Raw genomic sequence first — 26540 nt, 5'->3', positions numbered from 1 at the left:
AGCTACAAAGCACATCTGAAACTAACGTGGGCTACATGAGTCCCGGTCCTTTAAAAAGAAAAGGTCAGTGGTCAACACCAATGCTGAACAACGATTGGTAATGTCTAAAAACATAGGGGAAACTAACAAAGCTTCCTAAAGCGCCCATCTCTCATCAGGCTCAACTTTCGAAACCTTAAACTCCACTTTTCAGTGGTCTGACAGCATGATGTAAGCATCACCTGACTTTATAAAGTGACCAGGTCTTTGGCTGAGCCAGTAAGGGAACAGAGTGGCCACCTCCAGGGGGCCCTCTCCAGAGGGAAACTTGAGCCATTCTGGATCTGTAGGCATCCAAGACTTCCTTTCTGCCTCGATTCTGTCACCTGGAAGTTCCTCTAAGTCAAATTTGGGCTTTGGCTGGCAAGTTCCCTCTGTTACTCTGCGCTGCACATCTAGAACCAACACAAGAGATTGTACCCATGAACGAACATAGACCACACCTGTGTTTCCAGAGAATCAGGAGCGATAGGCTAGCCGGAGTTACTTAGCCAGTTTCAGGCCAGTCTGGGATTCATGAGAACTGGGGGCTAGCAAGCTTGCCTGAACTCACATGGTAAAAGAGAACCAACTTCCAAAAGTCATCCCCTGCCACCACCTGAGCGGCATGACGCATGCAAAAATTAATTATTTGAGAAAGAGAGAGTGAGCGCCAGATGTGTCTCTGCGATAGTGTGCATAAGACTCTGGGTTTCAGACCCAGCACCAAAAGATAAAGAAAACACCTATAAAATTAAAACGCTGAACAATACTTCAACTTATGAAATAGGTTCAAAGTTTTCGTTCAAACCAATGTCTCTAAACATATGCTCACAAGAGAATCACACAGTTTTTTTTTTTCTTTTTTCTAAATATTAACAACAGCATCGGGCCTCTTGGTTGAGCTTGTTCTTAGCAAATGTTTACTCTGAAGGACCACAGCCCGAACAAGCTGCTTCAAAGCCTACTTCAGCGCTTACACAACCCACTTCAGTACTTTTCCAGAAACAGGCCTTTTGAAAGCGCGTAGAAAGGGTTCCGAGAGTTTCCTCTTCGCCAGCCTGAGTGCCGACTGAGTCAGGATTGAGAAACGTCCCCGGCAGGATGTGAGAAAGGCCGCTCGCACCCGGTCCCCGCCGGGCTGATTCACTCCCGCCAAGTCACCGCGTTAACACAGACTGCCACACTCACCCCGCGGGGCCGGAGGATAACAGCCTTCGCCCCGGGGTCCCCGGCCGCAGCCCCAAGCGCGCCCCGGGTGGCTCCTGCACGGTGCACGCCCACGGGGACCACGGCTGAGCCGCCAGCACGCGGGGAGGCGGCGAGGCCCCTGCCCGTCCCGTCCGATCCCTCACCTCCGGCGCCGGCGCTCCCGACTCCTGCCCAGACGGTCGGAGAGGCGGCCCAGGAGTGCAGCCAGCCCGGGCCGACCAGGCAGCAGACCCAGCAGCCGCCTCCAGAACACCGGGCCCGCTGCCGGCGCCGCCATGGAGACCCGCCGCTTCCGCTTCCGGCGCGCGAGAACTTTATTGACAGTGGGAGCGCGGACACGGATCCAGTGCGCAGGCGCAGGAGCGACCACGGGGCTTCGCTGAGACTGTACTGCCTGGTCCTCTGTGTCCTTTCTGGGGCACGGTGTAGCTCCAGGGACGGAGGTCAAGGGCAGGCAGAGTGGGCCCCGGTCCTGACTCACCTGAGGGTCCAAGAGGGAGGATGCTGGTGACAGCTCAGTGCCCCGAATTCTGTCAGATTGATAGCTGCTGCCCTGCGCCCTACACTCACCGACCTTGCTCCAAGAGGAAGGAAGGATGCTCAGCTCCCTGACACCCGTCAGACTCAACTGCCGCCCTGCGCTCACACGAGGGTCCAGAGGGGAGGGTGTTAGTGACATCCCAGCGCCCTGACATCTGTCATATTGACAGCTGGCCGCCTTGCGCCCTGCACTCACCTGCCTGGCTCCCAGAGGAAGGATTCGAGTGACAGCCCATCACCCTAACAGCCACTGACTTGCGCTCCGAATTCGCCTGCATCGCCCCAGGATGGTGTCAGCTAAGCACCTGAGGCCTGACCCTCCTCTGCCACCTGTCAGATCTACTGCCACTGATTCCTTCCCTGGCTTACTTAGGCTGGAACTTAGAAACTAGAAACACTGTAAAACAATCAGAATTCTGTTTGCCCCAAAGACGATGTGGGGTTAAAACTGTGACTATTACGCTAAAAGTCTGATTTAACTTCCACCAAAATATCCCAGGGAATTAACGACACATTCGCACAAGAATATTTATCTCAGCATTTCTCCCATTATTGAAAGTGCGGAGGCAGGCGGTGGTGGCGCACGCCTTTGATCCCAGCATTTAGGAGGCAGCAGCAGGCGGATCTCTGAGTTTGAGGCCAACCTGGTCTACAAAGTTAGTTCCAGACAGCCAAGGCTGTTACACAGAGAAACCCTATTAAAAAAAAAAAAAAACAAGAAAAAATGTAGAAACAATCGCAGTAAAGGGGTTGGTTAGGGGCTGGAGAGATGGCTCAGTGGTTAAGAGCACTGTCTGCTCTTCCAAAGGACCTGGTTTCAATTTCCATGCACCTACATGGCAGCTCACAACTGTCTGTAACCCCAATACCAAGGGATCTGACACCGTCACATTAATGTGCATAAAATAATTTTTAAAGGAGTTGGTTAGATACGCTGAGGTGTATCAGTACACTGGATAGTCATATCTCCGTGAAAAGTGGTATCCTAAAAGGCTACTTAGTGGCATTACTTACAAAACTACCAGGGGCTGGCAAAATGGCTCAATAGATAAAGGTGCTTGCTGCCAAGGCTAAAAACTTGAGTTTGAGCCCAGAACACATACGGTAGGAAAGAGACCTGCCTCACCAGCTTACCATCTGTTGCACATGCTCTCCACAGCCTGTGTGTGCCTGCTTCTCACAGGAAACAAACGAACATGGAGGAACTTAAATGAAATAAAATAAAAAGGGAGAGGCCAGCAAGGTAGCTCAATGGATAAATGTGCTTGCCATGTGAAACTGTGCTCTGACCTTCACACTTGTGCCTCCTTCAGATCACACATGTACACACATAACAACAACAATATATGTTACACTGGTTTTTAAATGTTATGCTGATTTTAAAAATAACAAAAATATTAGCAAAAAGTAGTACAAAGACAATCTCATGCAAGCATAGTAGCCCACATTGTAATCCTAGCCCCTCACCAGCCCTAAGGAGGCAAAAAAGAAAAAAGAAAAGAAAAAGAAAGAAAGAAAGAAAGAAAGAAAGAAAAGAACAAAAGAAAGAATAAGGCAGAACCCAGAACTTGGGAGATAGAAGACAAGAGGATGAGGAGTTAAAAATCATTTGTTGCAACAAAGTGAGTTCAAAACCAGCTAGGGATGCATGAACCTCTACCTAAAAAAATACAATTTTGAAAAAATTAAATCCTGGCACATGAGAGACAGAAGCAGGCAGAGTTCTTTGAGTTTGAGGCCAGCCTGGTCTACATAAGTAAGCTCCAGGACAGCCAGAGCTATATAATAAGACCCTGTCTCAAAAAGCAAACAAACAAACAGAACAAACTGGGCAGTGGTGGCACAGGCCTTTAATCCCAGAACTCAGGGAGGCAGACATAGGAGAACAGATCTCTGAGAGTTCGAGGTCAGCCTGATCTACAAAGAGAATTCCAGGACAGCCAAGGCTACACAGAGAAACCTCAAAAAACAGATAGATAGATAGATAGATAGATAGATAGATAGATAGATAGATAGATAGAAAACAACTTCATTTAGGAGACTGAGATGTTCTCAAGGATCAGCTAGTGATGTCTGCGAACTTCTGGATCAGTTACAGGCAGTGATTACTTCGGATTGCCTTTAATTTTTAAGCACATATAGTTGTACAAATACCAGGTAGAATCTGATTTAACTCTTCCATATTAGAGTTGGTGAATCATCAGATTTCCTAACTTCCAGTAACCAGGATGAGATGTCAGTGCCTTCAGCCTGTCACGGGAGATACAGAGTAAACACACGGCTAACAGCTGCACTGTCGCGCCATGCCCAGGAGTGGGGGTAGGGGACCACAGAGCATCCTCGTCACCCTGAAAGAAAAGAAGGTTCACTGCTTTCTTGGTGGTTCTTTGCTGTGTGAGGCGGCACCTGGACCATAGGGTTGGCTCGCTGGGAAATTCTCCTGTAAAACAAATTGTAATTTCACACAATGATATTGACTGCATGGCAAATGAAACTGATAAATAGTTCCATTCTGTGTAAACACAGATGGCCCCAGCCCTTCCAAAACCATATACCAAGAGCCTCTAGCTTCATGGCTACTCTGAAACAAGAGTCATAAGCAGAGTGAAGCAGCCATGACTCTTCCAGGACATGAATATCTTAGAGATTCCAAATCTTACATGCTGACTTTCAAAGATGAAGCAACTTTTAAAATTCATTTTTAATTTTTTTTTGGATTTATTTTATGTGTAGAGGGTTTTGCTGCATGTCTGTATGCATGATGTGCACACACTCACACACACACACACACACACACACACACATGCCTTGTGCCTATGTAAGTTAGAGGACGGCATCAGATCCCCTGGAGCTGGAATTATAGATGGTTTTGAGCCATCCGGTGCATGCTGGGAACTAAACCCTGGTCCTTTGCAAGAGCAACAAGTGCTGTTAACTGCTGAGCCATCTCTCCAGCTATCTTATCTATCTGTCATCTATCTATCTATCTATTTTTGGCTTTTCCAGAGATTTCTCCGTGTAGCCCTGGCTGTCCTAGAACTCACTCTGTAGACTAGGCTGGCCTCAAACTCAGAGAGCTACCTGCCTCTGCCTCCTGAGTGCTGGGATTAAAGGCCTGCATCACCACACTCAGCAAAGCCTTTATTTTTAAAATAATCTTTTTTTTTTCCCATTGACAGTTTCACACACATAAATAGTGGATATTAGTCATTCTTCTGTATCACCCTGTCTCCCCTACTCTTTCTTCTCCCACTGACAGCCTTCTTCCCAACACGGCCCCTCCTACTCTCATGTCTGTTAGCCCCTGAGTTGCCTCGGGAGCATGGGTAAGCAACTTGTTAGTGGTCGCACCATTGATGATAATGACACCTGCTACCTCGGCAGCTATTAACTGTCAGCACTCACGAAATAATCTTTAAATTTTGTTTTCGAAATCCAGGGCTGATGGTGTACTTTTAATCTCAGCACTCAGGAGGCAGAGGCGGGCAGATGTCTGAGTTCAAGGCCAGCCTGCTCTACAGAGAGAGTTCCAGGACAGCAGAGCTACACAGAAAAACCCAGTCTCAAAGCCCACCCTCCAAAAATTATTTTTTATTTATGAGTGTCTTGTCTGCACATTTATGTGTACCTTGCATGCCTGCTGTCCAGAGGGCTAAGAGTCCCTAGAACTGGGGTTCCAGTTGGTGTAAGCCACCCTGTGAGAGCTGGGAACCAGAATAGGATCCTCTGATTTTGGAGCAATTTGATTTGTTTTGTTTTGGTTTTTGAAACAGGGTTTCTCTACGTAGCCTTGGATAGCCTGGAATTTGCTCTGTAGACCAAGCTGTCCCTGAACTCACAGGGGGTCTAGAATGCTAGAATTAAAGGCCGGCATCGTCCCTGGGTCAATTTTTAACTGCTTCCATTTGCACAGTGACAGAAAGTACATTCTTTCTGCTCCGAGACCTTGTCTGAGTTGGTTGGTGAGAGATGAGACTTGCCCAGATGACAACAGGGCCGAGATGAGCTGCGTGAGGTAGGGCAGAGCTCACTACTGTGCCTGGGGTTCCCTGATGCGCAGCTTGAGCCCAGACAGGAAAGTGTGGTCCTGGGAGAGCCACTCACACCTCCACTGAGTCCTGCTCAACCCCCTGCCTCTTCCCACTGCCTTCTCGTTAGCTCCCTCACTCTTTCCCAAACAGGAGATGCCAGGATGAGAAAGACGGTCAGTGGGCCTGATGACAGACAGTATGTCTTCCCAAACGGAAGAGGAAAGCCATTCACTGGAAGCAGAGTTGACGTCAAGGAGCAGTGGCTGATGCCCCCAGATCAGGCTGCTCTCCCAGGCAGGAAGCGCCAGGAAATCCTGAGCCAATGGCCCATTGATTCACTCTCTGGCCCAACATCCACACCAATGCTGAAGGAAGGCCATTGCTCCCAAGCCTGAGAGCAATCACTCCTGGACAAGAGCTACTAGCAAAAATAAGGTGCTGGGGTGGGGGATGGTTCAGTGCTGGCCTGGCATGCATGAGGCCTTCGGGTCAATACCAGCACCATGTACGCCAGGGGCACACCTTTAATCCCAGCCCTTGAGAGGCAAGTGGGTCTCTGTAAATTTAGGGGCCGCCTTGGTCTACATATCAAGTTCCAGGCCAGTCTGGCTACTCAGTGAGATCTTGTCTATGAATGAATGAATGAATGAATGAATGAATGAATGAATGAATGAATGAATCTTTAAAAGCACTCTAATGTCCATATCAGAAACTGTCAGCTTCGCCAAGCTGGACTTGGTGCACATGCCTTTAATCCTAGCACTTAGGAGGCAAAGGCAGGTGGATCTCTGAGTTTGAGGCCAACCTGGCCTACAAAACAAGTTCCAACACAGCCAGAGCTACACAGAGAAATGCTGTCTCGAAAAACAAAAACAAAAAATAGCTTGCCAAAGCCAGGCATGGCTACCTACACCTATAAATTCCGGCACCTGGCAGGAATATTGCCACAAGTTTAAGGTCAGCCTGGGCTACAGATAGATGCTGAGGAAGAGAGAGAGGGAGGGGGGCAGACTGATTAATTGCCAGAAAAAACAAAAACAAAAACAAAAAACCTTGGCGTTTCTGTGAAGGCTTCTACCAGAACTACTGACTGACTAGAACCAACAGACTATGGAAAGTTGGAATGCTGCATATCCAGTAACATCATCTTGGCTCTAGCCTTGTTAGTAGCAACTCATCATCCGCCCGTGTGCTTGGCCTAACATCTCTGTGGCTACGACATGAAACCTTTGGGGACACATTCATTTAACAGAGCCCTAAATTCCGCTGATCCAAAAGCTAACTGTCATCAGACCACACCCGAAACCTACAGCAGAGAATTCCCCATTGCCGTAACCCACCTCCCTGAAGCTCCCACCAATGAGCTTGAGAAGCACTGTGGCTTACAGCTTTCTTCTGTTCTATAACAATAAACACCTCAAGAAATGGGCTCTGGGGCTGGAGAGAAGGCTCAGCAGTTAAAAGCACTGGCTGCTCTTCCAGAGGACCCAGGCTCCATTCCCAGCAACCACAACAATCTGTAATTCCTGCCCCAGAGGATCTGACACCTTCTTCTGGCCTCCACTGGCACCAGCCGTGAACACAGTACAGGCAAACACTCGTACGCACAAACACAGTTTAATTAAATTGAAAAGAAAAAAGAAATGGGCTGCAGATAACTATAGCTCCTGAGAGAAAGAGCATGTCAATCACCAGCCCTGGGTCCCATCTCCGGCATGGAATAAAAAAACATGCTCCCAGCACTGGGAGAACATTTGAGGCCAGCCTGGGCTCCAAGAGAATCTGTCAAAAAAATCAATTTTTTTCTTCATTTTATTGTAATTATCCCTGTCGTATGTATGCATGTGGGAATGACCCACACAAGACACATGTCATAGCATGTGTTTGGAAGTCAGAAGACTATTTTATAAAGTCATTTCTCTCTTTCCACCTTTATGTGGGTTCTGGGGCTTGAACTCCAGTCCCCCCGCCCCCAATGAAAATTTTGATCACAATGTGATATTCAGGGCAGCCTGAATCCCCTTCTATTTGGTCATTCATATTTGGCTCCAGAGAGATAGCTCATCAGGTAAGGGCACCTTCCAGCCAAGCTCCCAAGCCAAGCAACCTTGGTTGGTCCCCAGGACTCACAGGGCTGAAGGAGAGAGCAAACTCCTCACGCTCTTCTGACCTGTGTCACATACACACTCACTCACACACAAATGAAAGGGTGATGCTCTCCCATATCTATATCCTGGCACCTCTCAAGGACCCTTCTGGCCTGAAGCTCCAGAATGGAGAAATTAGAGAGGCCTTCTAGAATTCTGGGACCAGGGCCTGTGTCCTCCAGAGCTGTAGGAATGTCTGAAGGAGCCCAAGACCATAAAAAAAAATTCCTTCCCAGCATAGAGGTTTAAATCAGCTACCTCCCTGGCGGGAGAAGAGGCCAGTCAAGGTTTGTCCACTTATCGTTACAGCTTTTCAGTGTCGAAAAAAATCTTGTCATCAGCAAAACAAAACATCTATTGCTCAATGGCTGCCTCACCACAGAGCAGCTGTGGGCTTTCTGGCATTTAATCAACCAGAAGTCAGAACCCAAATTTCTGGAAATGCCTCCGGGGCCAAGCATCCTGCTCGTTTCCCTGTCAGTGTGAGGATAACTGCAACCATTGGTTTCAGGGGAATCTTGGCCTCTTGTGGTGTGGCAGACAGCCAGCCCCATAGCGCCTCATGACCCAGCAGCCCAGCACATGGGAAACACGGCCGTCTGTGGCCAGTTGTCCCAAGGCCTCCCACTCCGTAGCTAAGGAGCAATCTAAGGGGGTCCCCTCAGCACCCCACCCTGCCACCACCTTTCCCAGCTTGGCCCACCTGGCCCATGCAGTGAAGCAGGAGAGGCTTCTTAGCAATAGTCTGGCTTGAGAGAGAGGCAGGGCAGGCCAGGCCTAGGCAGGAGGAATGACAGAACTTTCAGCATGGAGAGGGCCAGGCCGAGGTTGTCTGGCTCCCTGCAGCTCCTGACAAAGAAGGGAGAGCAAGGACAGGACAGTTGGGTTGGGGAAGGCCCAGGGCTAAAGAGCCCAATGTCCCACTAGAAGGTCAAGGGACGGCGCTGGAGTACAGACCTCCCATCAGAGGACAAAGCCCCAGAGCGTAAGTGTGAGGTTTCCAGCCTTTCGTCATTGCCTCGTTTTCTGAGGATTTATTCATTTTTATTTTATGTGTAGCCAGTCCAGGCTGGCTCACACTCAGTGTAGGCCAGGGTGACTTTGAACTCCAGGGCTTACAGAACGTAGCACCATTCCCAGCTTGCTCTCTCTCTGTCGCTGTCTCTGTCTCTGTGTGTGTGTGCGTGTGTGTGTACAAATGTGGACAGCATAAACAGGGAGGTCAGAAGACAGTCTTGTGAAACTGGTTCTCTCCTTCCACCCTTACACAGGTTTAAGGATCAAACCCAGTTTGTCAGGTTCAAATCATCAGGCAGCAAGCTCCTTGACCTGCTGAGCCTTCTTGCTGGCTCATTTCTATATTTTAAATGTTTTCTTAAAAAGTTAGTTGTTATTCCTGTATGCACCAAGGAATCCACTTATATTCTGGCTGTCACACGACAGAAGCACACAACTGAACAGAACTTAGCCACTAGTTTGTTGCTTTAAAATATACTCCCACTGCCGGGCATGGTGGTGCAGGCTGTAATCCCAGCACTCAGGGAGGCAGAGGCAGGAGGATGTCTGTGAGTTCAAAGCCAGCCTGGTCTACAAAGAGAGTCCAGGACATCCAAGGCTACACAAAGACACCCTGTCTCAAAAAACAAAAATTTACTCCCAAGAGGCTGTTTTCTCCACTGCATTTTCAGTTGACTAAGCTACAGAGGGTCAGGACCACCACCCACACACAGAACAAAGTTGAAGCTTTTCATGGAAGCAGGAAGCTGCCTAGCAAGTGGGAGGGGCACGAGAGCAGATGTGAGCCTGGAAGACACCGGACAACAGAGCTCAGAATCCTAGGAGCTGCTGCCGAGCCAGTCCTAGGTGCCCTTTGAGTCTCTCCCCTGCCTAGGCATGCGGGTCAGCCTGGACAGAGGAGCAAGGCTGCGGGGAAAGCCCAGGAGTTTGGTCAGCAGGCTGGTGCCCAGGGCAGTCCTCGCCCGGACTCTTCTCTAGACCCCAGCTTCCCATCAGTCTACCTCTGTCACTTCCTCAGGGAAGCCCCTTTGCATGGTTCCTTATAATGGGAACAACTCTGACTTCTTTTTCCATGAGGTATTGAATCTAGAGTCTAGATTCTAGAGCCTCCTGCATGCTAGGCAAGCCCTCTAACACACAGGCACACTCACACACACACACACACACACACACACACACAGAGGGAGAGGGAAAGAAAGAGAGCCCTCTTTTTACTTTTCTTTTTAAGACAAGGTCTCAAACTGGCCTTGAACTTTCAACCCTCCTGCCTCAGCCTCCCCAGGAACAGGGATGACAGACTCAGGTCACCAAGCCAGCCTTATGACATCTTTATGGCACTTATCGAGCTCCAAATTAATCAACTAGGATATCAACTGTGGAGGACTCCTGTTCTGCCAGGAAAAACCTAAGCCCAGACTGATAAATTACTGGCACCAGCCCAATCCCTGACCCACACAACCACTTAAGGAATAAATGATTGATTTTGTAAAGTAAGTGTGAAACAAGAGGCAAGAAATGGCTGTAAATGGCACACGGCTGTAATCCCGGCACTAGTGGGGCCGAGGCAGGTGGATCTCCGTGGGTGTGAGGCCAGCCAGGGCTACAAAGTGAGAGACGGCCTGTCTCAAACAATAAAAAGAACAGCTGGGCAGTGGTGGTTCACATCTTTAATCCCAGCACTGGGGAGACAGGGACAAGAGGATCTCTGAGTTCGAGGACGCACTGGGATTGTTTTTTTGTAAGAATTCAAAAACACTCTATGGGGACTAAAAAAATGGCTCAGGGGTTAGTTCACATTGCTCTTCCAGAGGACCTGAGTTCAGTTCCAGGTACCCAAGATCAGGCGCCTCATGACCCAGACTCAGGTTGCAGGAATTCCAGGCCCTCTTCTGCCCTCATATGCAAACGCCATACAGGTAGCTACATGTGCACATGCAGAAATAAATGTGTTCAGACCCCTGAACACATCCATGTCAAGGTCAGCTCTTAGGCTCCTCCCTATCCTCGATGGAGAGCCCTATCCTCATTCCTGACCCCCTTGTCTACCTAAAGCCGGGGACCTTGGGAGGCAGACGGGTCTATCTCTGCTTTGAACTTGCCCAGGGATCAGCATACCACCACCTCCGCGGAGGTCAGGGGCTCCTGAGGCTACCTGAGATTCACCTGCAGAAGGTAGGACAGGCTCACCCAGGTGAGGAACGCAAGGGTCCCAGCCGTGCGCTGCACAGAGCTGGGCAGCAGAGTTCACCTGCTCTCCCTCCAGCCCTGGTCTCTCAGGAGGTGCTTCCCAGCTGGTTTTACCTCATCACTCCTTGCAGGCTGGGCTCTCCTCTCTGGGTACAGCCACTTCTGCACTCGGCTTGTGGCCAGGCCTCATTTGCATTGCAACCCAGATGGCTCACCGCAGCCTGGCTTCCCAGAACTGCCCAGCTGCCCTGTTGTCTGTTCCCCAGCCCAGCGCCAGCTTGGCCTTGTGGGTGCTTCCCACCCTGGCCCTGGAAAGAAATGGGGTGTATTGGCTTGGAGGGTGGGATGGCAGGAGAAGTGTTGGAAGCCCATCCTCTACCCCCAACTCAGAACTTATGGACTCCAATAGGCAGAAAGTAACTCCTCAGGACCCCATTCCATTCACTCTGCACCTCCTCCAGCACCCGCCCCACACATACCCAATACCCACCCCCAAGTCCTCTGTGGGCAGAAGAATGGCCCCCAAGGCAAGGGTCCTGGCACTCAGGCCAACCCAGTCCCCGGAGGGTACCAGGAATTTGAGAAGTGAGGATTGAGTGAGTGGGCGGTGGGTTGGTGAAGTGTTTTCTTTTTCTTCCCCTCCTCTGAGTTTTCTGGGAAACGCCAGAGGCCCGCCTGGCTTGGAATGTCAGGCTTGAAAAGACTCTTTAGCTGCCACTTTGCAGACATTGGACCCGCAGACCTTTTCATTAGCTTCAGGCCCCTCCTGACTGCAACAAAGGCCTGACAACTGGAATGCTACTTCCTGGCCTCGGGCCATTGTCCTAGACACCCTCCACCCTGTGAGACTGTCAGCAATCGGAAAACAAGAAACTGGGGTCAACTTGACTTGATGGGTGACCCCTGAGCCCTTCTTGAAGGAAAGAGGTTATCTGTGACAAGCTCATCCCAGCCTTCCCTCTGTTCCTCAAGACGTCCTGAAGGGCAGAGAGAGAGAGGCTGGGCTGCAGCTAAGAGCCACACCCTCAGGGACCATGGCAGGCCTGTGCTCACTACAGCTTCAGGGGGTAAAGGAGAGACTTTCCAAGTTGACCCAGAGAAGGAGTAAAAGGGAAGCAGGCTCCTGCCTCACACTAGACTGCGTTTCAGGGCATATGGATTCCCATCTTGTGTTCCCAGGCCTAGGTGACAAGTTAACACAGAGCTGATAAAACACTGACCCATGTCAGGCTACCTGATGACCACACTCAAACAACCTTTCACAGCTTTGAAGACAGAGGCCTTGCACTTGATTCTCAGCAAGGTCATGGGATGAGGCAGGGCTCCCAACCCTGTGACTGCAGATCTAGTCATCAAGAACGGCAATCACAACATCCGTGCCCAGGGTAAGTATGGCACCTGAGGCCACCAAGCCACGCTGTTGCTTCTGCCTGCCTAGGCGCCAGCATTCCTTCCTATCTGGGCTCAGAGAGTGAGCTCAGCAGATGTCACTTGCCACAGGCTGGCAGCTGAAACCACAGAGCTCTTCCTGTCCATGTCAAACACTTATCTTTATTATCTTTATGACCCCCACCTTTGCCTGGAAATGGGATTCTGAATGCATCCAACTTCTGCAGTGGAGAGATTAGAAGGTGGTGGCCTCCCAATCCCTGAGACGGGAAAAGGCTAGGTGGAGCTAAAGGGTCAGATCTAGATAGCTGGCTCTTTTCCCCCTTCAGCTACCCAGCAGATAAGAGGAGGATGCAAACAGGGTTTGGGCTCTATCCGTGGTCTGTCATCTCTAGTTCTAGTCCTTGTCTGAAAGTGGGTCCCTGGAAATGTGCCTGCATTAACCAGGGTCTCTTCCCACTTTCCTGGGCTGTTTGTCTTCAGATTAGCAGGGTAATAATCTCCAGTAAACCATTGCTGGGTCTTCCCAGAACCCATGCCGCCTAGCCTGTCCGCGCAGAGGATTCAGAAACCAACCACTCAAGAAGAAAGCTGCCTGTGGTATCCAAGACTGACAGACAATACAAGTCCACGCAAGGTGGAATTAGATTCACTGAGGGCGTCCTGTCCACCAGGCCCCAGGTTTACAAAGGAAATAGGGCTCAGTGGTTAAGAGCCATAAACGTTCACAGTGCCCTATAAACTCCAGATCCAGGGAGCCCAGATGCCTCTGGCCTCCATGCACATACCACACATCTACACACGGGCACACACATATACTCATAACTTTAAAACAATGGTAATTTCAAAATGTACAGAAAAAAAGGACAATATATTCAACCCCTTCCTTTAAGATTCTCAAGATTCTCACTGACTGAGAGGTCAAAACACTTTGATGAGTACAGCAGTTTCAACATCTATTGTGAGGGGAAAACACAAATCAACCAAGCTGGAAAGTCAGTTTTACCCCAGGGGAGCAGGTAGGCTAAGCCAGCTGACAGAGGCAGCCCAGCCCACACAGCACACGTCGAGACACCTGGAGGTGGACAGAGATGGGGCAAGGCTCCCACAGGAGCCTAACACTCCACGAAGGAGGAGGTTTTGTTTTTCTTGTCAGGTCCTGGTTATTCATCTGTGCCTCTTAAAAACTTATTTTTGACTGGATTCAGACTTCAAAGCAGAATCTCTCAGCAAGGACAGCCTGTGTCTGTCTCTTGGCAATCTGTTCCTGGTGTCTTTCTTTGGCTTCCTTCATTCTCTTGGCCAAAAGTTTCTGCATGTTTTGCAGCCTCCTCCTTGTTGTGTCTTGGTGCATTGTTTCTTCAGAGCAATACGTCAGTTTGTGTTGCAGGATGTGGGAGTAATAGGACGCTGACTCTTGGGTGCGTTGGGCCTGAGCTTCCTACTTTTTTAAAGGGCTGTCTGACTGCAAATTGGTGGAAATTGTCTTTAAAGAGACTGAAGTTTTCAGATTCTGCAAGCTCTTTTAGGCTCTAACTGTGAAGGCTCAGTAGATCTCTCAGTCCAGAAATCTCCTTCCTTCTCTCCTTTTTTTTTTTTTTACAATAACCAAGTTGAGAAGGAACATTCAGACTGGCATACACAATGCATCTCACAGACTGGGGCTTCCTCTCTCCAGTTCTCCTTGGTCTGTAACAGGAATGCCCCTGACTCAACAGCAGACACACTTTACCCTAGGTCAAACTTACTCCACAGAAAAGCCTGGTTTGTTATTCCCACCACTGATTCGGACTGAAGACCCCTTCTGCTCTTCACCCAGACCGTCGGCCAAGTGCCCTTCTCAGAGAAAGTATGAGCTTTGCGTTCACATGCCACTTCAGTGATACCACTTTCTAAAAGCTGGCACCGGGAAAGGATATATTTGGCTTCATCTTGACACAGGGTTGTGAGGCTTTTGTTTGTTTGTTTTTGTTTTTCATTTTTCTCATCTTTAATTTATGTGTGTGGGTGTTTTGGCTGCATGCATTACATTCATATCTGATACCTGTAGAGGCCAAAAGAGGATATTGGATCCCCTAGAATTAGAGTTAGCAGACATTTGTTAGCTGTTATGTAGGTGTTGGGAATTGAACCTGAATCCTCTGCAAGAGCAATCAGTACTGTTTCTCCAGGCCCTGGGAGCATGCTCTTTGGTTGTTTTGTTTGAGGAAGGGTCTCACAAAGCTCAAGCTGGCCTCAAACTTGGCATGGACCTTTTGATTTTGGGGACTGCAGACTTGAGCCACCAGTCTGGGTTCCACGTGGTGCCTGTTAAATCCTGGAGGCTGATCTTAACACCCACCCTAAACTTCTTGAGTACTAGCCTTTGAAAGGTAGGGAGGGATGGTAGGGTTAGCTTCCTAAATTATAATCTTAGGCCCCACCTAGGATTTTCACTGGGCTGCTAAACTCAGCCCCTTCTCCCACTGAGCTCAGGAGGTTTATTTTCAAAGCCTATAAACATGAGGAATTTATTTTGTTGTGGGTTTTTTCAGCTTCTCCCAGTGCAAGCGACAACCTTATTAAAAGACCTGGCCACCTAAAATCCACCTCAAGGCGTCTCTACAGAATTTGGAAAGAATCTTCAATATTTTAAGCAGTTGAGCCCGGTGTGGTAGAGCACACCTTTAATCCCAGCACTCAGGAGTCGGAGGCAGAAGGAGTTTCACGCTAGCCTGGCTTACAGAGCCAGTTCCAGGACAGCCAGGGCTACTCTGAGAAACGCCACCTGCAGGATGGGAGGCAGGAGCTAAGGACGGAACCTAGGGCTTCCTGCATGCTGGGTAAGCACCCTCTCAACTGGGGGACGTCTGAAGCCTCGAAGGCACAGTTCTAAGCACCTTAGTCCTCACAGCAACTCACGGAGGTGCTCTCATTAGGCCACTTTACACAAGGTTGGTGGATTGGACTCACACAGCTACTGTGCAGTGGAGCCTAGGAGCAGCTTAGGTTCCTAAAAACATGCGTGGCGCCCAGCTTACCCATCAGTCTCAGGCTGCAGCAGCCAGCCACAGAGACATGCCTGATGGCTCCTGTCCTACCTCTTCAAACAGCCCTACACTCTCGGCCTCTATTCTGAGTGAAGTTCCCTGCTGACCCTGCAGAGCCAAGGCTCTCTTGAGCATCAACTCCTGTTAGGACTTGTTCAGAAAAATGAATCTCTCCAACCAGGCCAGGATTCCTAAAGCTCCGGCACCATTTCTTCTCCTTTCCCTTTCTCAAACTCATTCAGTTGATTTATATAGGGTCTATGTAGCCCTGGCTGGCCTGGAACTCGATGTAGGCCAGGCTGCCCTTGAATTCACAGAGATCTGTCCATTTCTGCTTCCAGAGTGCTGTGATTAAAGGCATGCACTACCACACAAGGCCCTGAGCTTTATTTATTATGTGTATGTGTGTGTGTGTGTGTGGGGGGGGTATGTGCATGTGAGTGTGGGTTCCCATGGAGGCCAAGGATACCTCAGAGCTGGAGTTACAGCAGTTGCGACCCACCCACCTGGGTGCTGGGAATCACACCCAGTCTTCTGGAAGTGCAGCACGAATTCTTAACTGCTGAGCCAGCTCTCCTGCCTCCTCACTTCCCTCTCGCACCCACCTCAGGACCCATCCCAGGGTTTCACTGGGTTCCAGCCACGGCCAGTCTTCCCTCGCGGCTCAAGGTCTCTGCCCTGAGGCAGGGTTTTCCCAGCAGCCGAGCTGTCCCCAGGCCTGACAGAAGCAGGCATGAAGTGAGGGTTTGTGAAATGGATGAATGAACTTGACTTGTGTCAGAGCATTGTAATTTACAAAGCACTTTTCCATCCATTAACTCCAGGGCTATTTCCTAAGAGTCTTCCCTGTCCTCCACTGCCCTCAGCACAGACACATATGGGCAAGGCAGCTGCTGTGTTACACTCCCCGAATGAGAACCAGGAGGCCTTGTTCACAGAGAAAGAGAGAATCCATTTCAGGGGAGCCTGCAAGTGACCGGAAGGCAAGGCCCGGACCTCACTTGAGGTATCCCCACATGTGAACAATGTCTGGTCATCAGCCTGTGAAATATTTTCAGTAAGGCCCCTGAGCCTCTTGGGACTGCCCCACTGCAACACCTATTCCTTTTTAACCGTTGATAAGACTGAGCCCAGAGAGGCTGGGCAGGAGCCTCCGTCAGTTCCTCAGCATCCGAGGAGCATACAGGGAGCCAAGTTCCTGACCTGCCTACCGATTCCCCAGAAGGGAGCAGGCAGCCCTCCTCCCTGCAAGCCCAAGCTACTGCGAGTAGTCAGCACTTTTCCCTCAGGCCGGTGCAACACCAAGCCTGTGGTATCTAAGAGCCCGGGGCAGAAAGCCCACAGAGAGCAGCCACTCTGGGCGTCGCTGCGCTGGTTCTGAGGTAGCACACCAGCATCCTGCTGCCTGTTGCAAAACTCGCCACTAGGCTTTTATAGGTACTCACGTGACCAGGAGTAAGTCAACCTTTCACCTCAATAACCTGCTGTTATCAATACTCCCTCCTCCACCCTGCCTTCTCAAAAGTTCAGATACCCTAACACTCACAGGCAAGGGAGGGCCCATCTCAACACTTCAGCGACAGTCTGGCAGTGGGCTGAACCCATAACAACTGCTCAGTGGGCATGCCTGCTGGCCTGGGAGGTGAACCTCCCTTCTCTGAGGGGTTCCCTACTCCTGGTCTTGAATAAGGAGTCCCACAACCTCTCTCTCCAGGGTCTGGGAAACACTGCCAAAACGCTCTGTGCCTACAAGACTCCAGCGCGCCCTCTAGTGGACTCGGGCGCGAGCCGGGGCGCCGGGTGGGGGAATCATGGTTTCTTTCCTCAAGCTCTCAGGACGCGCGGAGAGCACCTGGGCGGACCCACCATTAACCACGCAGGTTGGGAGGCCCAGATGAGTGATAGGGTGGCAGTTAGCTGCTTCCCCCACCCCCACCCCTGCAAAGGGCATCAGCACCCACGTCTGTCACCAAAGAGCCAGGCAATGGGTGGATGAGCCGAGGCCCCGCAGCTGCCTCCACTTCTGATCGCCCAGCTTCGTCGTTCGGACCTGTCCACAGGTAACCGTCTCGCACCCCCCACTTCCACTTCCCAGGTCCTTAGTGAGCTGGCTGCGGAACGGCCCTCCCTCCCTTTTGGCTGGCACGGGATGCTTGAAACTGTAAACGCGGACCTCGGGGTGGCTTGGGTGGGGGCGAGGGGAGCGTCCCCGCAGGGGTCCAAGAAAAAGGGAAGGGGTGCCGGGAGTCTCTCCCGGCCGGCCTCCTAGAACTGCCCGCGCGCTCCCATCGCGGCACCCCGCCTCTGCCAGAAACCAGCCTTCTTAGAAGGGAGGGGGTGGGGGGGGAAAGTGTGAATGAGAAGTTGGGGGCGGAGCGCGGGGGGGGGAGGGGCCGCTGCCAGGAACGCTCGGCCGCGGCTGGCGCCGCGCCCGCCGCTCGGGCAGCCTCGCGCCGCGCTTTGTCTCCCTCTCCGTGCGTCTCGCGGGTCCTGGAGGCCCCCAGCATCCAGGCCCGCCCTCGGCCGCTCGCGGCCCCTCCCTCGCCCTCCGCGCACAGCCTTTCAGTGCAGAGTAGTGACTAAACATTACAAGAAGGCCGGTCGGGCAGTTCCAGGAATCGGGGGGGCGGGGCGTGCTGGCCGGGTAAATACCCGCGCGCGCGGCCTCCGGGGCGGCTCTCAACTCCGACTCTTGGTTCGCCTGCTCTCACTACCGCCGCTGTCTCTCCGGACTCCCGGCCGCCCCCTTCCCGGGCCAGCTCTCTGTCGTGGCCCCTCGCCCGGGGTCTTTTGCCTAATCCATCTCGGGGCACGCCTGATCGGCCCCGGGGGCAGCGAAACCGGAGGGGACACACGCCCGGGAAGCCCCTTTGTGGACTTCACGACCGCCAACATCTGGGCGCAGCGCGGGCCACTGCTGGCCGCCGCCTCGCCTTGGGGACCGTAGGAGGCGCAGCCCCAAGGCCGGAGACTTCGCTTCGGGACTAGGTAGGAAGGAGGGGCGCGGTGTGGGGAAGGGTGGGGGCCTCGATCCAGCTCGGGAGCTTTTCCCGGTTTCTCCTCCCCTTCCCGGGTCATTCCCGGTAGGGAGGGGACGAGGTAGGGGGCAGAGCGGATGAGAACCGAAGATCCCGGGTTCCCGTAACACTCAGACTGGGCCCTCGGGCTTCTGCAGTCCCCTCTCCCTCGGATCTTGGGTTTGTCACCCCTCTTTCGTCCTCGCCGCCGAGGGCACCGGACTGAGCGGCGCCTTGAGCGTCCCTGGGGCTCTTGTCTCTCCCCATCCTGGCCGTGCTCCTGGAGACCCAACTTTCACGCGCGAGTTTCTCTCGGGCGTCCTCCCTGGGCGCGCTGGGGAAGGGACTGTCTGGGGTCGGCCCACGGGGACCGAGGCCCGGGGAGCTCTGTGAGGTGGCTGGGTCCGAGACACGGCCTTCTGCGAGGCCGGGGGGAGCCCCGGGCGCTCGGCGGGGACTGGAGGGCCGGGCACGCTGGAGAGTTCCGGGCACTCACGCGCCTCGCGCTTTGCTCTCCACAGCACCCCGGGATGCGGTAGCGGCCGCTGTGCGGAGGCCGCGAAGCAGCTGCAGCCACCGCCGCGCAGATCCACGCTGGCTCCGTGCGCCATGGTCACCCACAGCAAGTTTCCCGCCGCCGGGATGAGCCGCCCCCTGGACACCAGCCTGCGCCTCAAGACCTTCAGCTCCAAGAGCGAATACCAGCTGGTGGTGAACGCCGTGCGCAAGCTGCAGGAGAGCGGATTCTACTGGAGCGCGGTGACCGGCGGCGAGGCGAACCTGCTGCTCAGCGCCGAGCCCGCGGGCACCTTTCTAATCCGCGACAGCTCGGACCAGCGCCACTTCTTCACGCTGAGCGTCAAGACCCAGTCGGGGACCAAGAACCTACGCATCCAGTGCGAGGGGGGCAGCTTTTCGCTGCAGAGTGACCCCCGGAGCACGCAGCCAGTGCCCCGCTTCGACTGTGTACTCAAGCTGGTGCACCACTACATGCCGCCGTCGGGGGCCCCCTCCTTCCCTTTGCCACCCACGGAACCCTCCTCTGAGGTGCCGGAGCAGCCACCTGCCCAGGCACTCCCCGGGAGCACCCCCAAGAGAGCTTACTACATCTATTCAGGGGGGGAGAAGATTCCGCTGGTACTGAGCCGACCTCTCTCCTCCAACGTGGCCACCCTCCAGCATCTCTGCCGCAAGACTGTCAACGGCCACCTGGACTCCTATGAGAAAGTGACCCAGCTGCCTGGACCCATTCGGGAGTTCCTGGACCAGTATGATGCTCCGCTTTAAAGAGCAAAGGGGTCAGAGGGGGGCCTGGGTTGGTCGCCTCTCCCCGGAGGCACATGGCACAAGCACAAAAATCCAGCCCCGATGGGCGGTCGCTCCCAGTGAGCCTGGGGCGGAAGGCTTCTTCCTGGGGCCCTCTGCTCCTCAGAGTGGGACAGGCAGGACCTGGAATGTGTCTGAGGGGAGGGAGAGTTGCCACCTGCTTTCTCTCCCTCAGCTCCAGCTTCTCTCTGGAGAGTCCAGCTGGCCTGCTGGGACAATAGCATTGACAAGTGGACTCTCTTCTCCCCTGCCTCCACACCCCCTTCTGCTTCCTTCCCAAGGGAGAGGGGGGAGACACCTCTAAGTGCTGGACTTACGAGAACTGCGAGGGGAATCTTCAAACTTTCCCACGGAACTTGTTTGCCCTTTGATTTGGTTTAATCCTGAGCAGGCGCCAGGCCTGGGGGAAAGATGGAAGAGAAGAGGGTGTGTGAAGGGTTTTCAGCTGGCCAAAGAAATGACCACTCCCACTGCCCAGCCTAGGTGAGGAGTGGTGACTTCTGCCTCTAGGGAGAGAGGCAAGGAAGGGGTGACCTTAAAAGAGCCATTCTGGTGCCAGGCTCCTCTCCCTTGGGGCAGCTAATGAAACCTCCCAGATAGATCCCAAAGCCCCTTTGTAAGGAGGCAGAGGCTTTTGGAAGGGAGATGGATGAGGCTGGTGGTTGGCCACCTTTTCCAACACCAGAGGGAGGCAGGTAAACAGATGAGCTGCCTTGGAGCCCAGGTTTCCTTAGAGCGGATGGGGCTTCTACTTTGTTTCTCCTGTGTCAGGCTGGGAGACTTGCCTTAAATGCCCTCTGTCCCATGGATGGGGATTGGCACACGAGGAGCCAAACACAGCCAACAGGCAGAGAGTTGAGGGATTCACCAGGTAGCTGCAGGCCAGGGGAAGTGGGTGCAGGGAGGAGAGCCAGTCACTCAGACTTATTGGTGAGTGCTGGGAAGAAACTGGCCAGTCCTCTTGGTCAGGGGGATCAGCAGGTCCCGGGTCCTTAAGGCCCTGCACAACCTTACCCCTTCTCACCTGGGGGAGGGGAAGGTGATGGAGAAGCCTTCAGGGGCTGCCCATGGTGGCCACTCACAGGAATGCAGCAGCCATGGAATTAACCTGGAGCTGGTCTTGTTTTGGGGAGAAACAACAAAGTTTTCTGAGTCAGGTATGGGGCTGGGTGGGGCAGCTGTGTGTTGGGGTGGCATTTTCTCTCTGTTGTTTTTGAATAATGTTTACAATTTGCCTCAATCACTTTTTTAAAGATCCACCTCCAGTCGCCCCTACTCCCCACTCAGGCCTTTGAGGCTGTTTGAAGATGCTTGAAAAACTCAACCAAATCCCAGTTCAACTCAGACTTTGCACATATATTTATATTTATACTCAAAAAGAAACATTTCAGTAATTTATAATAAAGAGCACTATTTTTTAATGAAAAAAAAGAGGCTTGATCCTTCTTTTCCTGCTTTCTCTTCCGCCCACGTGCAAACGAGGGGAGGGGTCTGACTGTGCTTTCTGGATCCCTGCCTCCAGCTCTGAGGTAGAATCAGATGGGCCCTCACGTCACCAGCAGCCGTCTTGTGTCACTGGCAAGCTAAGGCAGCCACCTAGACTGTTACTGATGGGTAATTCCTGCCAGTCTGATTCAGCTCTGACCAGAATATGCAAAGCAAGTTTGCGAAGGAAGTGCCTGTTTCAAAGGGCTTACAGGGAGCAGGCTGCGCTGTGGTCAAAAGCTGTTAGAGGTGCTGAGCTATTAGCGATCAGTCCGGCTGGGCTGCTTGGCAGGGAGGGGTTCCCAGAAAGCCTGGATGTGGGGTCCTGACGGTGACTCGTGACCTCAGCACAGCGTCACAGACATCCTGGCACGGAGGGGGAGGGGTAATCCCCATACAAAGCTGGAAAGCAGGTGGGGCCCTGGGACGGTGTTTTGGCTTTCTGGCCATGCTCCCCCATACATTCATTTTGTATTCTTAAAAGTCCCAACTGGGCCGTGGACTACCTGGCTCCTGGAAAACCACACGTGGATTCATGCTACCTCTGGGCACTAAGGAGGCTGAGTCTCCCAGGCAACCCCATGAGACATAGCTGTGTTTCCGTGTGAGCAGGACGCAGCACGACTTGGATTCGTCATTTCTGGTGCCTGAAGAGGTGATCTGTAAATATTTATTCATTGAGTTTGGGGCAGACTCAGGTTCAGGGGAGTTAAGCAACCTGCCAAGGACACAGCACCAGGAATGTGGGAACAACGAAGGATTGGTGCTTAGGGGCATTGATTCCCCACACTGTCTCCTAAACCAAGAGCTAAACTGGGCAGTGGTGGCTCAAGCCCTTAGCCCCAGCACTCAGGAGGCAGAGCCAGGCCGACTCTCTGTGAGTTCCAGGCCAGCCTGGCCTACCGAGTGAGTTCCAGGACAGCCAGAGCTACACAAACAAACAAACAAACAACAAAAGCAAGTGCTTGATGTTCCTCCTACACACAGGTTTCGTGGTAAGATTCTGCTATGAAAACAAACACTGTTCCGTGGTGCAATTTTTCTCCTCCGGCTGCCCAGACCCAAAGAGCTCTGAGATTTGAGTGTTATTCCCAGCGTGGGGCTCCTCAGTCTCTCTGTCTGATATTCAAGTACCTGAAAGGTGCCAGAGCCTCCTCTGGTCCCTCAGCATACCTGAGAAACAGCTGCCTCAAGAGTCAAGTGTTTAAAAGGCAACTGGAAGAATAAACAGACCTGTTTGCTTACCCGTTTCCTGGGCCGTGGGGGGAAACGATCCAAAGAGATAAGGGGCTGGAGCGGGCATGAGACCCGAGTAGACAATGCCAGACCCTCGATGGAGGGCTGTCAACCCTGAAACCAGGACGGCAGGTGCACATCTCGCCTGGAGTTCCCAGCATCTCAGGAAACCTTCCTGTCCTGAAGCCTGCCCAGTGGCATCCACCTGCCACTTGCTGGAGAGGTCCACTTTTGTGGAAATTACAGCCTCCAGGGACCCAGGGAACCTGGCCATGCAGCTGGCCCGTCCTTGAGCCAGAAGGTGGCTGTTTAGCCACATGTCCGTGTGCATAGGACATGGGTCCTCTCTCTCTCTGTCTATGGCCTGGAAGCTCAGTTTAGTTTGGGGTGGGGGCTCTCAGAACAAAGAGGAAAGGGGCTTGTTTTCCCTGCAGCTCCTTGCCTACCTGTGTCTCCAGCTCAGAGCACACCCCGGGACCGGCGCACACCAGGAAAATCACAGTGTTCGGAAGAACAGAGCAACTTACACCCTCACAGCGAGCGACTGGCCACAGTCACTCCATCCCTCCCTGAGCCCTCCTCCTCTCATCCCTGTCACACAGCCCTTCTGTGGCTCAGTCTTTTCAGGGTAAAACTCTCCTTCTCCTACTGTGGGGACCTGGGGGTCTTGCTTTCCAGAGAGGTGCTCCTGGACCCAAATGCTCCATAAAGGGCTTGCAAGGGGTGGGGCGAATCCATGTACTTGGAGCGGCAGAAAATGAGGCTGCCCTCTGCCTCTGTATTCTATTACCGCGCTTCCAGGACTGCAAGAATTCACCCGAGAGGCCCCGTTCTCCCTGATGGTGCTGCTTTGGGCTGGCCTGAAGACTTGAGCCAGGAATGGGAAATCCAAAGCCTGCTTTTGGGATAAGAGGGAGAGAGGGAGGCCACAGACAGGCAGCTGGCGATGGAAAATAAGCCCTCACGAAGTGTCCTCGCGTACAGAATGAGTAAGGATGTCAGTCAGGGAGGGGCCACCGCAGGGGTACGGAGAAGCTAGGCAGTCAGGGCCCCAGAAACGACGGCTGAGTAGTGATTGGGGCAACACGCACGAGGACGTGAGGTGCCCACCGAGGCCCAGAGTGGGCAGAGCCTCTCAGAGCCCCTTTCTGCGCTCCGCCCATCCTCCTCCCGCTCCTAGCTCCGCGCTTAGAGCCACCCTCTGCCAGGAAGAGTCACTTCCCGGCCACCGCGGGAGCCCGGGAGCAGCTATGCGAAGAATGTCCGCGTTGTGCGCAGGGAGGGCGGTCCCTTCAGGCCCCGCTCCCAACACGCCCACTCGACCAAGATACGCCTCCGACACGCCCCCTCCCGCGGAGCGCCGTCGCCACGGCAACGGGATTACAGGCGCAGAGAGCGCTGTTTATTCTCAGCCTAGTGCCAGGAAACTCGGCCGCGAGGCGGCCAGGCGCACCTCCCTGGGTGGGGGCGGGAGGGAGCCTGTCATTGGTCACAAGAGTCACCGACCCCCTCCGGGAGACGACAGGAGTTAAGTCTGAGTGCGAGAAAGCCAACAATAAACTAGTAAGCATGTAAATGGCTATCCAATCAACTGTTCACTAAACATCCACAACTTGGCCATGGAAAGCCACTGGCTTGTTTTGAGTTATCCCCCAAAGCCTGACAAAGGGTCTGAGCCACCTTCAGTCAGAACACTCCTGATAGAGAAAGTAAGGTGCTGAACCCAAGGGCAACCCCTCCAGGATCGTGGAAGAGGGTGACAGAGTCAATGAGACTACCTGAAACCAGTTTCAGTCTGCCAAGCTTTCCCAGTGCCTCCCGGGCCTCGTGAAGGCAAAGAGAACCACGGCTGGTCCCCGGGGGTGATTCCTGAACTCCAACCACAGCTCTTGTGAATCAGGGGGCCTGAGAATCAGAGTCTGAGAATCCCAGGCCCTCCTAGCTGACCCACCTGCTGCTCACTTTGGGGAAGCCAAGCCTGTGTTTCCGCTCTTCCTGGAAAGGGAATTTCCTCCTAGCACCTTGACTAAGCTCAAGCTGGGAAGTGAAGTAGGGAGGGAAGGCCTGAAGTTCACCACAGCTGTGGCAAGCCTGGACAGGCACAGCCCTTTTCTGTCCCCAGGCTCCAGACCCGGAGGCCCCGAGCCCAAGGACAGCAGGAGCTGTGGAGGATGGTCCATCCTCCTCAGGCGCTGAGCCCTCCCAGCTGTGCTGTGCTGGGAACAGGCCAGGCGTTTGTGAAATCCTTGGGTGAGCCTGACCCACTCTCATGAGGACGGCCTGTGGAAGCTGTGCTGAGGGGGGATGGGGGGCTGTTCCCAGAAGCAGGGAGAACTCTGGACTTCCCACTCCTGGGCTCTCTGGATTGCAGCACAGACTTAAGCAATTGCTGCAGCCTGGAAGGCAGCTTGCAGAAAGAAGCTGAGACCCCAGGCTTTTCCAAAAACAAAGCCAGGGTTCTGGATGCAGGAATTGTGGGGCAGTAACTGTTGCCATTCGCTACGCATATGCGTATTTGTGCCACAGTGGGCCTGGAGAGGTCAGAGAACAACTTTCAAAAGTCAGTTTTCTCCCTCTACAATCTGGGTTCTGGGTAGAATTCAGATTGCCAGGCTTGGCAGTAATGCCTTTACTGGGGCTGAGCCATCTCACTGGCCCTAGAAACACCCAGATTTAAAAAATTATGTCTGTCTGTCTGTCTATCTGCCAGCTGTGGTGGTGTAGGCCTTTTCATTCCAGCACACAGGAGAGAGAGGAAGGGAGATCTCTGTGAGTTCCAGACCTACAAGGTGAGTTTCAGGCCACCCAAAGGTACACAGTGAGACCTTTTCTCCTAGAACTAAAACATAGATAAATAAATAGTTAAATTTTAAAATGTTTTTGTTTATGTGCATTATACACATGTAGAGATTAACATTGAGTTGGCTCTCTTCTGCAGCTCCTATTACTTTTTTTTTTTTTTTTTTTTAGCTTTTTGAGACAGGGTTTCTCTGTGTAGCCCTTGCTTTTCTGGAACTCATTATGTAGACCAGGCTGGCGTCAAACTCAGAGATTCTTCTGCTTCTGCCTCCAGAGTGCTGGGATTAAAGGCGTGTGCCACCACACCTGGCTCTACATTTAACAAAAAATTATATTTATTTATTATGTTTTCGTGTGCACGTGCGTACATGTGTGTGTGTGTGCAGAGATCGGAGGACAACTGGCAGTACTCCGATGTCACCTTCCCTCTTGTGGGTCTGAGGAGTGGAGCACAGGCCTTCAGGCTTGGTATCAGGAGCCTCTACCTGCTGAGCCATTTCCGTGACCCTCTTGGAGATGGATTTCTCCACTGCCTCAGAAGCTGACCAGTTTGGTAACACTGGCTTCCCAGTGAACTCTGGGACTCTGGCTGTTTCACTTCCCAGTGCTGGGGCTACAGGTGCTCTCTATCACACCTGGCTTTTACATGATGCTGGGGATGTGAATTCAGGTTCCCAGGCTTACAGCAAGCACTTTGCTTATTGAGAAATCTCCCCAGCCCCTAAATTTAAAAGGATAAAAAAAAAAAAAAAGAAAAGAACATCACATGCAGGTTTGTTAACAGCTAGCGAAGGCTGACCCCCGAGGATGTCCATGAGTGATGGGATTATAGGCTTCTACCTCTGCATCCAGTTCATGCTTGTTGGAAGTTAAATCCAGGGCTTCATGCGTGGTAGACAAGGCATCTACCAGCGGAGCCGCATCCCAGCCTGAGAAACACTAGTCAGCATTTGTAACGAACACAGTCTATTAAAGGTGTCAATATGAAAGCCACGAGGACCCTGTCCTCCAGGAAGCTGCCAGGCCACACAGCCACCAGGAGGCTATTCACAGCAGAATCTTTACGGGCGGGATACTAAGAGGCTTGGAGGTGTGCGCTGCAGCCCT

The 26540-nt window shown here is 52.5% G+C and overlaps 2 protein-coding genes across 3 annotated transcripts in view; one reads left to right on the top strand and one right to left on the bottom strand.

The window, feature by feature from the left end:
• The window catches only part of Pgs1 (phosphatidylglycerophosphate synthase 1), a 36402-nt gene extending 34890 nt beyond the window's left edge, over nt 1-1512 (bottom strand). For both annotated transcript variants that reach the window (XM_055592358.1, XM_055592359.1), the window contains exon 1: nt 1374-1512. In XM_055592358.1, coding sequence (XP_055448333.1) covers nt 1374-1507 — 134 coding nt within the window. In that variant the 5' untranslated portion in view covers nt 1508-1512. The remainder of the gene's footprint in view (nt 1-1373) is intronic.
• A 16679-nt stretch (nt 1513-18191) lies between these two features.
• Socs3 (suppressor of cytokine signaling 3) lies at nt 18192-21344 on the top strand. Its single transcript, XM_055592035.1, has 2 exons — nt 18192-18558; nt 19109-21344. Exon 2 carries the CDS (start codon nt 19197-19199, stop codon nt 19872-19874), a length of 678 nt encoding a protein of 225 aa, XP_055448010.1. The 5' UTR covers nt 18192-18558; nt 19109-19196; the 3' UTR covers nt 19875-21344.
• Nucleotides 21345-26540: the final 5196 nt, after the last annotated feature.

Source organism: Psammomys obesus, unplaced genomic scaffold (genome assembly GCF_907164565.1).
Source record: "Psammomys obesus unplaced genomic scaffold, mPsaObe1.curated_primary_1811, whole genome shotgun sequence".
NCBI classification, from domain to species: Eukaryota; Metazoa; Chordata; class Mammalia; order Rodentia; family Muridae; genus Psammomys; species Psammomys obesus.
The sequence above is the reverse complement of the archived record's forward strand: the minus strand, read 5'-3'. Positions and strand labels throughout refer to the sequence as shown.

Coding starts and splice junctions, on each gene's coding strand:
- Socs3 (XM_055592035.1), top strand. CDS start 19,197: ATGGTCACCCACAGCAAGTTTCCCGCCGCCGGGATGAGCCGCCCCCTG.